The sequence below is a fragment of the Melanotaenia boesemani genome, chromosome 11 (genome assembly GCF_017639745.1).
Source record: "Melanotaenia boesemani isolate fMelBoe1 chromosome 11, fMelBoe1.pri, whole genome shotgun sequence".
Lineage (NCBI taxonomy): Eukaryota > Metazoa > Chordata > Actinopteri > Atheriniformes > Melanotaeniidae > Melanotaenia > Melanotaenia boesemani.
In genome coordinates this window covers 1,114,974-1,127,717 of record NC_055692.1, presented here as the reverse complement: position 1 = coordinate 1,127,717, position 12,744 = coordinate 1,114,974, and the positions used below count along the sequence as shown (strand labels likewise).

Genomic DNA, 12,744 nt, shown 5'->3' with positions numbered 1-12,744 from the left:
GCCTCCCAACTCCCTACGTGTGTGTGTGTGTGTGTGTGTGTGTGTGTGTGAGACAGCGAGAGCGGGAAGTAAGAGGGATCCGGGGATGTACGTCCAGAGGGAAGCAAACTTCCCTCTGGATGATGAGCCTCTAGTGGCATTAGGCACCCCCGCTCCCCAGGAGGCCCCCCAGGGCAAGACAGGCCAGGAGAGGCCGCCCCCCACGACCGGGCCACTCAGGGACCACAGCCGTCACCAAACCTAGAAAGTACCCACACACCCCTAACGGGGAATGAGAGGATGGGGACAGCGGCAGACCCACGGCCCACCACCCCCAGGAATAGCCCGGCCGCCCGGCAACCCAGGCACCACCAGTGGCCTCACCCCCCCACCATGAGGCGACTCCAACCGCTGGCCCCCACAGCCCCCGACGGTGCCAGACCCAGAGCCACCCCCACCGCAGAGCAGGCTGGTACTGCACCACGGGCAACCACAAAGAACCCCCAACCACCAGTCACTCCTGGCCATTTTCCAAACCCCCATAGCAACGAGGTCACAGTCCTCCACCTACACTAAGTGATGGAACTAAGCACAGGGGACCAGAAGGAATGAGATCCAGCTACATGGTTCTCTGAGGAGGCAGACATTGTCTCACTACTGCTGTGGTCAACTAAGAGATTCCTAAACTGCTGAATACACAGATTATTTTTGTTTTTCCAGTTCACAAGGATAGTTTTCTTTGCGTTGCATAATGCTGTGTGTATCATGTGTGCAGAGTTAATTGCCATATTAATGTCACCCAAGTCACCTAGTAGACATAGTGCAGGGATTGTAGGAATATTACATTTAAACCATGTTGACATGTCCACACATACCTGAAGCCAGAACCTGCAGACAGGTGTGCAGGACCACAAGGCATGGAGATAGTTATCAGGTGTGTTTTCATTGCAGTGTGGGCAGATGTTTGATTATGACAGACCCATCCTGAACATCCTTTGTCCTGTATAATGAGTTCTATGCAGAATTTTGAATTGTATTAGTTGCATATTTGAATTCTTAGTCATTTTAAAGGTGTTTAAACATATTTGTGACCATTTATCTTTATCAAATTATTTTTTAAATGTGCTGTAACAAGATACTTTATCTCAAAACTTATTTTAGTCTCAAATATTATTATCTTTTGCTATCAATGTAAAAAATATTTATATCAAATATATTTTTTTCCTTTCAGATAATTTTTCCACTCTCAGATCACTTTTTTTTTTCCATTTAATGAAAAGACAAAAATAACTCCATACAAGAAGAGATGGTCAAACTCAAAACCCAAATTTGAACATTTTCATCAAGAACTCAAACAACAGGGAAATATTAAAAATTAAAAAAGGATGAATTCAGTTTTTGAGAAATTAGAAATCTGCAATTCTCTACTTAATTTTCTTTTTTCTTAACTGTGTAAGTATCTCTGTATGTTACATCCGCCGGCATAAACGTTTCCTTCTTCATATGTTTTTGTAAATTATCTTCATCTATCAATAAAAAATAAAAATAAAAGAGGGGCCTCGGCGCGCTGCTCGTCGCTACTGCGCATGTGTGCCAGATGTCACCAGCAGGGGGCAGCAGCGCCGCTGGTCCTCGTGATGGCGGCAGAAGAAGACAATCCCAGCCTGCACCGCTGTTCCTGTGTCAGAAGTTACCGAACCGGGCACGCTGAACGCCGCCGGATAGGTGGCTTCAGCCGGGCACGTCAGCAGCGGACAGTCGGTGGTCTCCCCGGTCCTCGGCATGAGCGGCTTGCGGACGATGGTGGCCTCCATGGTGGCGGTCGGAGCCCTGGGGGTCGGCTACGTGATGTGGTCGGTGATCTCTCCGAGCGAAGAGAGGCGGAGAGAGATGTTGAAGGTGATTGTGTCTCGCGCTCTGTTTTCAACTCTAGATTCAAGTAGCACGTGCACCATGTTTACATATTTAGATTTAAATGCTTGCATCAGTCGCGCGCTCCAAAAACTAAATGAATTAGATGCCAACTAAAAATTAAAGGTTTTATTTGATATGTTGAGTGCTCACGTGATCAGTCACGTGGTCATTCACAACAACAAATGTGTTTATAAGAGAAACTTTATTCATTTCCAGCAGGGACATCAGGGGGTCTTACAGGAAGCCAGGCTGTATCGGGAAAGCCTCGCCTGAACTCCTCTGGAGTCAGATTTACTTTGTAAGAACAAAAAGAGCTTCTTATTTCACTATTCATCCACCAGCATGAAACTACGCCCCCTGGTGGTGAGACAGAGTACTGCTGCCTCACCTGCTGACTTTTCTCTGCACTTTATTGTAGATCAGCAGGAATAATTCTCTCACACACACATTAAAGACGTTACACACACGGTGGAGAGTCATGGTGTAGAACACACATTTCTGTAACGTTCATGTTGGATATGCTGAGGACCAGAAACACGTCATGAACCCAGTTTGTACTGGATCACCAGTCAGAGGAGGTCCGGCTCACCACGGCCTCACCCGGGATTTCTGTCCTGAATCTGATCATGAAATCCTCACATTCAGAGATTTTTGTGTAGAGTCATACTGAAAATGCATTTTAACACAGATCAGTGGAAATATTCATATTTATTTTATGTACTTTTTTCTCTCCTGACGCACGTCTGCTGTCAGCTGCTGATTCACCGTCCTGGTTTATTTCTGGTTCCTCTTGTTATAAATCTGTTTACATAAAACAGCTGATTGTCTCTGTATGTACTGGCCCTGCTCAGTTTATTAATAACCCAATAATCAATATGCAGTTTGTGTCTATATCATCGTGTGTGTGTGTGTGTGTGTGTGATCTACATTAACTCTGTTCCACCAGCAGCAGCATCTTACCAGCAAAGCGAACCTGCAGCAGGTGGAAATAAAGAACCAGAACATGTCTCAGAGTGGGAGGTATCTTTAAAGAAATGTTTGTTCTAAACGTGTTGAGCTGTAAACATGTTGCTCTGTAGATACCAAGACAACGTCAGAGACCGAGACAACGTCAGAGACCGAGACAACGTCAGAGACCACTGCTACTGGTGGTCCTCCCCCTGAAAACTGTGGGTCTGGTGGTCTGAATGAGCTTTGAATGAAGCGTGCGCCCTCTGCAGGGTCATTAATAAAAGACCAAGCCATGGTAACCAGAAAGAAACCCTGTCTCTATCTATCTCTATCTTTCTCCGTCCATCTCTTTAGACCAGCTTTCTCTCTCTCTCTCTTTAAACACCTCGGCCTGTATGGACGGGGCTCAGCTGATCCCAGTTTTACTGTTAGCCAACCAGAGACAGTGGAGGTCGGGTTCCTGAACCTGGGGAGGGTTAATAAGGTGTTAATTAGTTTTAATGAAAACCATGTTCTTTTTCATTTAATTTCATGTTTAGTGTATTGTCGTGTTTCTTTAGTTAAACTGCCGCTGACAGATTTATGATGTAATAACAGCTGTTTCTTATTTTAAACCAGAATGAGGTGGAGCAGCTCTACCAGGTGGAGCTTTCTTTAGGGAGTCTGTATCAGAGCTTTGAGACACAGCTAAGCTAAACGTTAGCCTGCCCCGAGCAGGCTGGTTATGGTGCATCAGTTACCATGGTTACTCAGGGCATTCAAATAAACCACGTTGATGGAACAGAAGTCTGGATTAAATGAGCGAGATTTATCAAGATAAACCCGGCTTTCCCTTCATCCAGCTTTGTGGAAAATACCCCCCAGGTGTCCAGCAGCATCTGTTTACCTTCTTAACCACGCCCTCTTACTACCCTACAAAACCAGAACTACACGCTCCTCCAGACCAGAACTTTGTTCTTGTTCTCCAGGCTGCAGTGGCGGAGCCAGAAGACTTCCACTGGGGGGGTCAGGATGGAGTTGTGGTTATTTTGGGGTGGCATACATGTCCCGGTACACGGTGTGAGGCTGCAGCGTCGCGCTTCTCGGCTTGGTGTTGCTGCTGGGCCGCCACGACTCCAAAAATGAGCATCATAAAAGTCAGCGTGCCATCAGACGAGTCAGGAATGCTGAGTCATCGGTCAGAAGGTTACAGAGCGCCACTCTAACAACAGCATGAGAAGGACGTTCTGCTCGGCCGATGTGTCGAGAACTGTTCCCGTTCACGTCCGCCAGAACAAAATGACCTCATTTTTTTCTCGCGGCTTCGAGAATAAGAAGAAAGTTCTGGCTTCTCGTGAAGGATGGACCGGCCTAGTCCTGCAGCTTATGGAAAGGAGCCATGCAGGGGGGGCTACTGGTCCTGAGGATATCCTGCATCTTGCTCCTAATCTGCTTCTCCACCAGTTCTCCAACAAGGCCCGCCCCCTCCCCATCACGGACACACACTTTCCTGACCAGTTTCCTTCTCTGGCCGCCATGCAGGTCCTCCAGAAATCCAGCGCTGGAGACAGCTTCAGCACTTCACGGCAGACTTCACACCATTTCAGCTTCTTGAGAAGGACGACTGTCCTTTTCTTCCCGCATGCATCGACCAGTCCAGCTGATCCAGGTGGACACCCAGCCTGGACCACGTCCTCCGTCCACCAGCATCTCCTCTGTTTTAGACGTATTGAGGATGAGTCCACTGCACCTGCACCAGTGTGTGAAGACCAAGAGGACCCTCCTGTGTCCCTCGTCCCCTCCCTCCACGCCAGCCGCCACAGTTGTTCATCCGAGTATTCTTCTACGAGGCGGGATGGAGACCTGGAGCAAGTCTGATGTACAGCGGGAGGAGAAAGGGGGTAACGTGGTCCCCTGGGGGTTCCAGTGCTGGTGCTTCCCCAGGGAGGAATTTAATCTTATTATAAGGACAGATTTGGGTCTGGAGAACCTGGGTTCGAGTCCCCGGGCCGGGATCTGGCCGCCCGCTGCTCCTGACAGCCTGGATGGGTTGAATGCAGATGAAGATCGCTGTGTTTCCCAGATATGTCCTGACAAAGTTAACTTATTTTATTATAAGTGTATAAAATACTGATGAGTATTTTTAGTTTTTGAGTTTTAGGACTGTGTGATAGTTTTTGTTATTATAATACTATGTTTTATTTACCAGTGTGGACAGGTTGTTATTATTTGTATTTTCTCTGTTAGGTTTTTACATTTTGATGCTTTTATGATTTTTATATATTTTTTCTCATTTTTGTATTTTGTTAGGACAAGATTATGTTTTTGTCGTGATTATTGTTGTTTTACCTGCTTTTACATGTAATTCTGGTACATTCGTGTCAGTTTTCACATGCTCGCGCTACGTGTCCGCTCTTATTCCCACCATGTCTATACATGAAAACATAAAAAGCAGTCGTACCCGTGAACCACCTGCAGGAGCTCTTCATGTTTCTGAAACTAAAACCACTTAAAGCGAGTTATTGATCCCATGTGAACCCTGCTCTGTCCTCCAGAACCTTCCTGAGTCTAACCCGATGAGGATGGAAGAGACGAGGCAGAGGAACGCGATGCTGATGCAGGTCCTGAAGGAGGCGGCGGAAACCAGCGACAACCTGGCGAGAGGCTACGGTGGACCTGCCAAGTAGCTGGATGAGAGTCAGCTGGTGGTGAGGCCTGCAGAACCCCGACATGGACACGAGCAGCACACGGAGGACGTCTGATGTGCATCTCTAAGCTCAAATATGTGTAATCGCTTCATTAAATCTGTGGAATTAAAATCTTGTTTGCTGTCATGAACATAAAAACGTAACTGACGTTCCCCACAGGAAGCACCGATCAGCTGGCTGCTGTCGGTGTTTATTATAAATCTTAGATACAGGGCGGCGTTCTGGGTAACGATGCTGCGTCGCTGACACTGAACGCCTCTTTTGCTTTCAAAGTATGTTTACAGTCCAGATTATTCTTGTCCAATTACAAGTCAGTTTAATTATCATCCAATTAAAGCATCCTTATTTCAGGAGTCAAACTCATCTGAGTCCAGTTTCATCTCCGGTGGTTGGAGCAGTAAATAACCCGTTCTACACATTTCCCTTTGTTTGAGGACAAAGAAGAACGAGTTGATGATCAAGATGTTCACATTTAACAAACCATCCTGTAAGAAAATATTATGAACCTGAAATTTCCAGAGAAAAATGAACAACTATTAAAAGTTTTAAGTGTGATTAATCACCTTGTTAGGCGTGAAATGTCCTTTTCTTTTACAAGAATACCTACTGCTAAATGGAGGAAATGTCATAAATTCTGGGTTACAAACACTAAATCAAGGGTGTTCAACCTGCGGCTCCGGAGCTGCAAGTGGCCCTCTGCCATTGTCAGTGAAAGTTTCACAGACTTCTCTTTTTCTTCCCAGAAAAACTGATTTTTTTTCTTGGTGCAGGATGCAACATGGCACATAGACCAGGGTCACGTGCGCCCTCAAAAACCCGTAGGCGTACGGGGGGTAAGGGAAATAAAATAAATGATAATGAAGACTTTAATATAAGGCTACACGGGCACGCAATAAAAACAAAATACTCCTACAAAAACAAAACAAAACAAAAAAAAAAACAACACAATATACGTGTAAGAACAACCAACAGCTGGGACGGTAAGGGTTCATGTCCAGCAGCAGTCTGGTTAATTATTTGTTTTAATTAACTAAATTATTAAAATAGTTAATTTATTAAAAGACGTAAAAATAAAATAAGTAACTAAATACATTACAATTGTGGTCTAAAAGTTGATGGTGTACATGCACGCGACCTGACCCTGACTACTGACCGCACCCTGCCGCCCTATCGACACTTCAGCGCATGCGCCGGAACAAACAGCATTTCCGGGTCAGACATGTAATATTAACAGACTGGTGTACTCTTGAGCATCGACAGAACATTGGAAACCAATGATTCCCATATGTCCAGTTGTCTCCTTCACCTATGGTGAGTATCATTAAAATTCCGCAGATTATTTGCCTTTCATCTGACAGATTTTCAGGCATCTTTAAAAGCGTAAGTTTAGCGTCAGTATTTTGGCTAACACGCAGTCCTTGGACCGCTTGATCGAGCTTCCTGCTAACGGTTAGCTTAGCGTTATCCTCTGTATATGTCCTCTTGCTAACGGTTAGCATAGCGTTATCCTCTGTATCTGTCCTCTTGCTAACGGTTAGCATAGCGTTATCCTCTGTATCTGTCCTCTTGCTAACAGTTAGCTTAGCGTTATCCTCTGTATCTGTCCTCTTGCTAACGGTTAGCTTGGCGTTATCCTCTGTATATTTCCTCTTGCTAACGGTTTTATCCTCTGTATCTGTCCTCTTGCTAACGGTTAGCATAGCGTTATCCTCTGTATATTTCCTCTTGCTAACGGTTAGCATAGCGTTATCCTCTGTATATGTCCTCTTGCTAACGGTTAGCATAGCGTTATCCTCTGTATCTGTCCTCTTGCTAACGGTTAGCTTAGCGTTATCCTCTGTATCTGTCCTCTTGCTAACGGTTAGCTTAGCGTTATCCTCTGTATCTGTCCTCCGCAGTGCCCAGCCGGCTTGGTGAAGATGCCAAAATGGCTACCGGCAACTACTTTGGATTTACCCATGGTGCCGCCGCTCAGTACAGGTAATGGGACTTGATGTTGAGCTGTGTGGCTACGGGATGCTGTATTTTGTTTTTTTGGTGTGAAACACTGGAGTGTGTTGCTTATGGAGGGGGCGTTCAGTCTGTCTGCGCCCTGCTGCTGCGGTTGCTCGGACTGGGGGAGGGGGCGGCTGTTGAAGTGGGATTAAGCCGAAGTTCAGGCTGACGTAAACGCTGCGGGCCTGACATAGGAGAGCACTTATAGTGACGCTTGTACCACTGTACACACAGAAAAGCCTGTTTAGAAAATGAAATGTTCTCCCGTGTGGTTAAACACACGCAGCGCATCCAGTTCACCCCTAACCACACTATTCACTTCAATTCAGCTTTATTTGTGAGTCACAGACATAATCTGCCGTTTCATAACATTTCAGACATTTCACAGTCAAACAGAAGTTTGGATTAATGAAGCTCATTAAACTCCAAGTTTGGTCAAAATCGAATATTTACATCAGGGATGTCGTGACTATCGATTTTTTTCATGGTTATCAGAGAAATAATCAGATTATTCTGCATTAAAGATGCATTATGTAACCAGAAAAGTTCTGTAGTGTGTCTTTAATTAATTTCCCACACTATAAATGTGTAAAACCACATGAACGCTCCTTTTATAGGTCTTTAAGTTTTATTTATTTTTATCTTTTAATGCCAGCATTATAAAGTAAATTCTATCTTAATCTCCTCTGCTGTGCAGAATAAATAAATCCCAAGTTTTAACTGCAGATTTTTCTCAGAGAAAACAGATAGAGGGGAAAGGCTACCTGGACCAGGACCTCTACCTGGACTCAGGAGGCCTCCTTTGGAAACTAGATTAAAAATGCTTTAAAACAGCAGGAAAACATCTGGCCAGCTCTGACTTCCAGCTGCTGTTTGACAGGACTCAGGACTAACTTTTTACGGGGACCACGGCAGCCCCAAACTTAAATTTTTAGGAGAGCAAGCAGAAAATTTAGGGGCGCACACTGAAATCACCTTGCAAAGCAAATATTCACATTTCCTCTCATTTTCACTGTGTTAGTTATTAACAACCTGAACAATAAATTCAGAAATTACAATGTTTACAGTTCACATTTTATTGTGCAGCAGTTAATATAAAAAACATGTTACTGACCGAAGTATTACAAAACAAGTAGACATAGAACAAATCAAATCAGATTTGATGATTTGATTTTCACTTTGTCGTTGAAGCAGAACGACATCTTTGTCCCCGTCATCCCCCACAGGACATGGTACGACTGGTCCATGTACTTCCTGGTAATAAACAGCTTCAGGGACTGATGCTCCTCCAGCCGCTGTTCCCACTCCTCAGTAAGAACAGCAGCTATTGGCTGTCCTAAAATTAGCATAATCCGCCTGGTACATAAAGCTGTAATGGATGCTGCCATAGAGAGGGATGAAAGGCAAACATTGATAAAAAAGACAACCTAAAATGTTCAAAACAGCTAAATTAAATAAATATATAAAATAATAATTATGTCAATATTTTCTTTTTTAGTTCAGTTTTTTTACTTGTATTTTGTTTTTTTGTTTTTTAAATTAAGAGTCTGGAGCATGACTCTGTTAAACATTTCCTCCACACTCTTCATTAACAGACGTTACTGTGACGGTAAACCAGCAGGATCCTCCAGCAGCAGCTTTTACGTTTCATTTCCAGCCTGGTCATGAAACAGAGCTGAACGTCGTCTGAATGCAGCAGCTGCTGCTGCGAGAAGACCAAGCCTCGTATGAGAGGGTCTGACCAGCACCGCTCCTCGTTGGGAAGATAAACTCCCTTCATTCACCTCCGTCTCCAAAAGTCTCCAATAACACCAGAAAAACTCGCCAGAGGGTCTGAAAACTCGCTAAATACAACCACAAAGTCGCTACGCTGAGGAATAATAAATTCCCACAAGACCCGCCTCTTTCCACACATTAGCCAATCACAGTGCTCGTTCGTCCTCGCTCACACTCACATTGGCTGTCGTCTTCATCGTTGGTGTTCGTCTCCTTTTCTCATATTGAAGTTTGAGTCGACAAACCAGCAGCTAATTTGTTTTTACTGTGAACTACTGGGCTGAAGAGGGAGCAGAAGTTTGTTAGAAAGTAAATAAATTCAGTTATAACAACTACAAGAAAAAGACCGAATGTATCGTCGCCGTTGAAGAGTAGATGAAAAATTCACTCACACAGTCTCACATTTTAGTTGCAAAATACAGTCGCAGTCTGGAGCCCTCACTGACAAATAATCCTGGAACAGCAGAAACGAAGAACCTGGACCACACATCTGGAATTAATACGGTTTCTTTTCTTACAAAAATATTCCAGGAGAACATTTAATGTCAGAGTTAAACATGAAGCAGCTGCTGAACCTTCGTGCTCCAAGCTGCTGGTTCTCCTGCAGGAGGTGAAACATGCTGGACGGACTTCCTGTTTCCTGTCCTGCTTTCCAGCCGGAGACGTGCCTCATGTTTCACCCCACCAGGAGGATTTCATCCTTTAGTTTGGAGGGAAAACTTCCCCACAACAACACGGAAGCAGTAACACGCGTGTTGTTTACCTTCCTGATCTGATCACATGGTTCACACATGGAGAATCAGGGTGATGGAGACATTTATGATCAATTTATTGTGGTATTTAATGTGCTTTACATGCTTTTAAAGGTCCAGGTCTGTTTCCGTCCCGTTCCAGCATGTATTTTACCGAACCGAAGTGGTGCTGGAACTAGTTGCTCGAGCTCCCTTAAAGAGCTGCATCACTTTAAACGTGTTTTCCATCTCCCGTCTCAAGCTTCCTGTATCCTGAATATCTGTAAAGAAGCGGAGCAGGGAGTCGTTTATCCTCCCAGATCACTGTCTTGCTCTCTTTTTCCATGAAAATGGTTTGTTTTAATATCGGCAGCTGAGTTTGACGGTGTTGCCAGATGCAGATCAGTGTTTATAAAACCAGGATTTCCACACAATGGTCTTTGGTAAGATCTCTGAAAGCAGCCTCTGTTGTTCGTAGCTACAGACTGGCTTCCTGGACTCAGCCGGATGTCCCGTATGCTGCACGCTGGTAAACAGTTGTGACACATGCACCTGAAATTTAACGTTTCTTTTATTATATTTAGTTATTAGTGGATTAAATGTATCCATGTATCACTTCACAAATGTAAAATAACTGTAAGTGACCAAAAGGTTGTTTTTTTTTTTTTGCCATGATTTTGGCATGAAGCGTTCTAAAAGTCAGGAGGTCTGTAAAAGAAGTAGAAATGCAGACAGAGTAATTGCAACGTTTGGTGTCTGGAAGTTCTGCTGAAGTGGAGAATTTTGACCCAGAGTGTCCGGAAACCATCCACCCACCCACCCACCCATCCATCCATCCATCCATCCATCCATCCACCCACCGGTAAATCGAGAGCTTTGCCTTTTGGCTCAGCTCCTTCTTCACCACAACAGACCGATGCAGAGTCCACATCACTGCAGACGCCGCACCCATCCGCCTGTCGATCTCCTGCTTCATCCTTTCCTCACTTCTGAACAAGACCTCGACATACGTGAACTCCTCCACTTGGGGCAGGACCCTATCGCAGACCCGGAGAGAGCACTCCACCCTTTTCCTCCTGAGGACCATGGTGTCGGACTTGGAGGTGCTGATTCTCATCCCAGCCGCTTAACACTCGGTTGCGAATCACTCCAGTGAGAGCTGAAGATCACGTCCCAATGAAGCCAACAGAACCACATCATCCGCAAAGAGCAGAGACCCAATCCTTAGGCCACCGAACCGGATCCCCTCAACACCTCGGCTGCGCCTAGAAATTCTGTCCATAAAAGTTATGAACAGAATCGGTGACAGAGGGCGGCCTTGGTGGAGTCCAATCCGCACTGGAAACGATTCTGATTTACTGCCGGCAATGTGGACCAAGCTCTGACACCGGTCGTACAGGGACCGGACCGCTCGTACAAGCGGGTCCGGCACTCCATCCTCCCGGAGTACCCCCACAGGAGTCCCCGGGGAACACGGTCGAACGCCTTCTCCAAGTCCACAAAGCAAATGTAGACAGGTTTAACAAACTCCCATGCCCCCTCAAAGACCCCGAAGAGGGTGTAGAGCTGGTCCACTCTTCCACGACCAGGACGAAAACCACACTGCTCCTCCTCAATCCGAGGTTCAACTATCCGACGGACCCTCCTCTCCAGCACCCCTGAATAGACCTTACCGGGGAGGCTGAGGAGTTTGTTCCCCCTGTAGTTGGAGCACACCCTCCAGTCCCCCTTTTTGAAGAGGGGGACCACCACCCCAGTCTGCCAGTCCAGGGGAACTGTCCCCGATGTCCACGCGGTTCTGTAGAGGCGTGTCAGCCAAGACAGTCCTACAGCATCCAGAGCCTTAAGGAACTCTGGGCGGACCTCATCCACCCCAGGGGCCTTGCCACCGAGAAGCTTTTTAACCATGGTTGATGGAGATGGGAGTTGAAACTCTTTCTCCACCCCTCTCTTCACCCGAGTGTCAAGGACATGCGGCCGCATGTCCGACGATACGACTACGAAGTCGATCATTGAACTGAGGCCTAGAGTGTCCTGGTACCAAGTACACATGTGGACGCTCTTATGTCTGAACAAGGTGTTCGTTATGGACAGTCCATGATGAGCACAGAAGCTACCCTTCGTCCACCGGGGTAAACCCCAACGTACAGGCACCAAGTCGGGGGACAATGAGCATGCCCACACCTGCTCGGCGCCTCTCACCGGGAGCATTTCCAGAATGGAAGAGGGTCCAGCTCCTCTCAAGGACAGTGATTCCGGAGCCCAAGCCGTGCATCGAGGTGAGTCCAACTATATCTAGCCAGAACTGCTCAACCTCGCGCACCAGCTCAGGCTCCTTCCCCGCCACAGAGGTGACATTCCACGTCCCTAGAGCTAGCTTCTGCAGCCGAGGATCAGACTGCCAGGGTCCCCGCCTCTGGCAGCCGTCCAGCTCAAACTGCACCCGACCCCGGCGACCTACGTCCGGGCAAGGGGAACCTTGGTCCCTGTTTTCTTTCCATCATAGGGGTGATTTAAAGCGCACTTCGTCTGGTCCCTCCCCTAGACACCAAGGTTATTATAGTTAACGAAAACTAACAAAAAAACGAAAACTGAAATTAAAAAAACATTCTCGTTAACTGAAATAAAAATAAAAACGAGAGTTTTTAAAAAAACGAAAACTAACTGAAACTGTTATTGTGTGTTTACAAAACGAACTAAAACGAACTAAA

General features: G+C 45.9%; 2 protein-coding genes and 1 long non-coding RNA gene across 7 annotated transcripts in view; all 3 read left to right on the top strand.

Annotated features, from left to right (window-relative positions):
• Positions 1-1,613: 1,613 nt before the first annotated feature.
• LOC121649587 (ubiquinol-cytochrome-c reductase complex assembly factor 3) lies at positions 1,614-5,708 on the top strand. Of its 2 annotated transcripts, XM_042000532.1 has the most exons (3): positions 1,614-1,878; positions 5,379-5,531; positions 5,691-5,708. In XM_042000532.1, the coding sequence occupies exons 1-2, from the start codon at positions 1,762-1,764 to the stop codon at positions 5,508-5,510; spliced, it is 249 nt and encodes an 82-aa protein (XP_041856466.1). In that variant the 5' UTR covers positions 1,614-1,761; the 3' UTR covers positions 5,511-5,531; positions 5,691-5,708. The 2 variants fall into 2 exon arrangements, with proteins under 2 accessions (XP_041856466.1, XP_041856465.1); XM_042000531.1 differs by lacking the exon at positions 5,691-5,708 and having other exon boundaries at positions 1,615-1,878; positions 5,379-5,642.
• Positions 5,709-5,736: 28 nt separating this feature from the next.
• Positions 5,737-6,087, top strand: LOC121649588. The gene is made up of 2 exons (XR_006012136.1): positions 5,737-5,803; positions 5,883-6,087. It is a non-coding gene; the product is annotated as an uncharacterized LOC121649588 (long non-coding RNA).
• Positions 6,088-6,681: 594 nt separating this feature from the next.
• Positions 6,682-12,744, top strand: part of zfr (zinc finger RNA binding protein) — a 29,113-nt gene continuing 23,050 nt past the window's right edge. For 3 of the 4 annotated variants that reach the window (XR_006012026.1, XR_006012027.1, XM_041999084.1), the window contains exons 1-2: positions 6,691-6,842; positions 7,430-7,511. Coding sequence is in view for 1 of the 4 variants with exons in the window: in XM_041999084.1 (XP_041855018.1) it covers positions 6,806-6,842; positions 7,430-7,511 (119 nt within the window). In the remaining 3 variants the exon portion in view is untranslated. Of the gene's footprint in view, positions 6,843-7,429; positions 7,512-12,744 lie in introns of all 4 variants that reach the window. The other variant, XR_006012028.1, reaches the window with a different exon arrangement.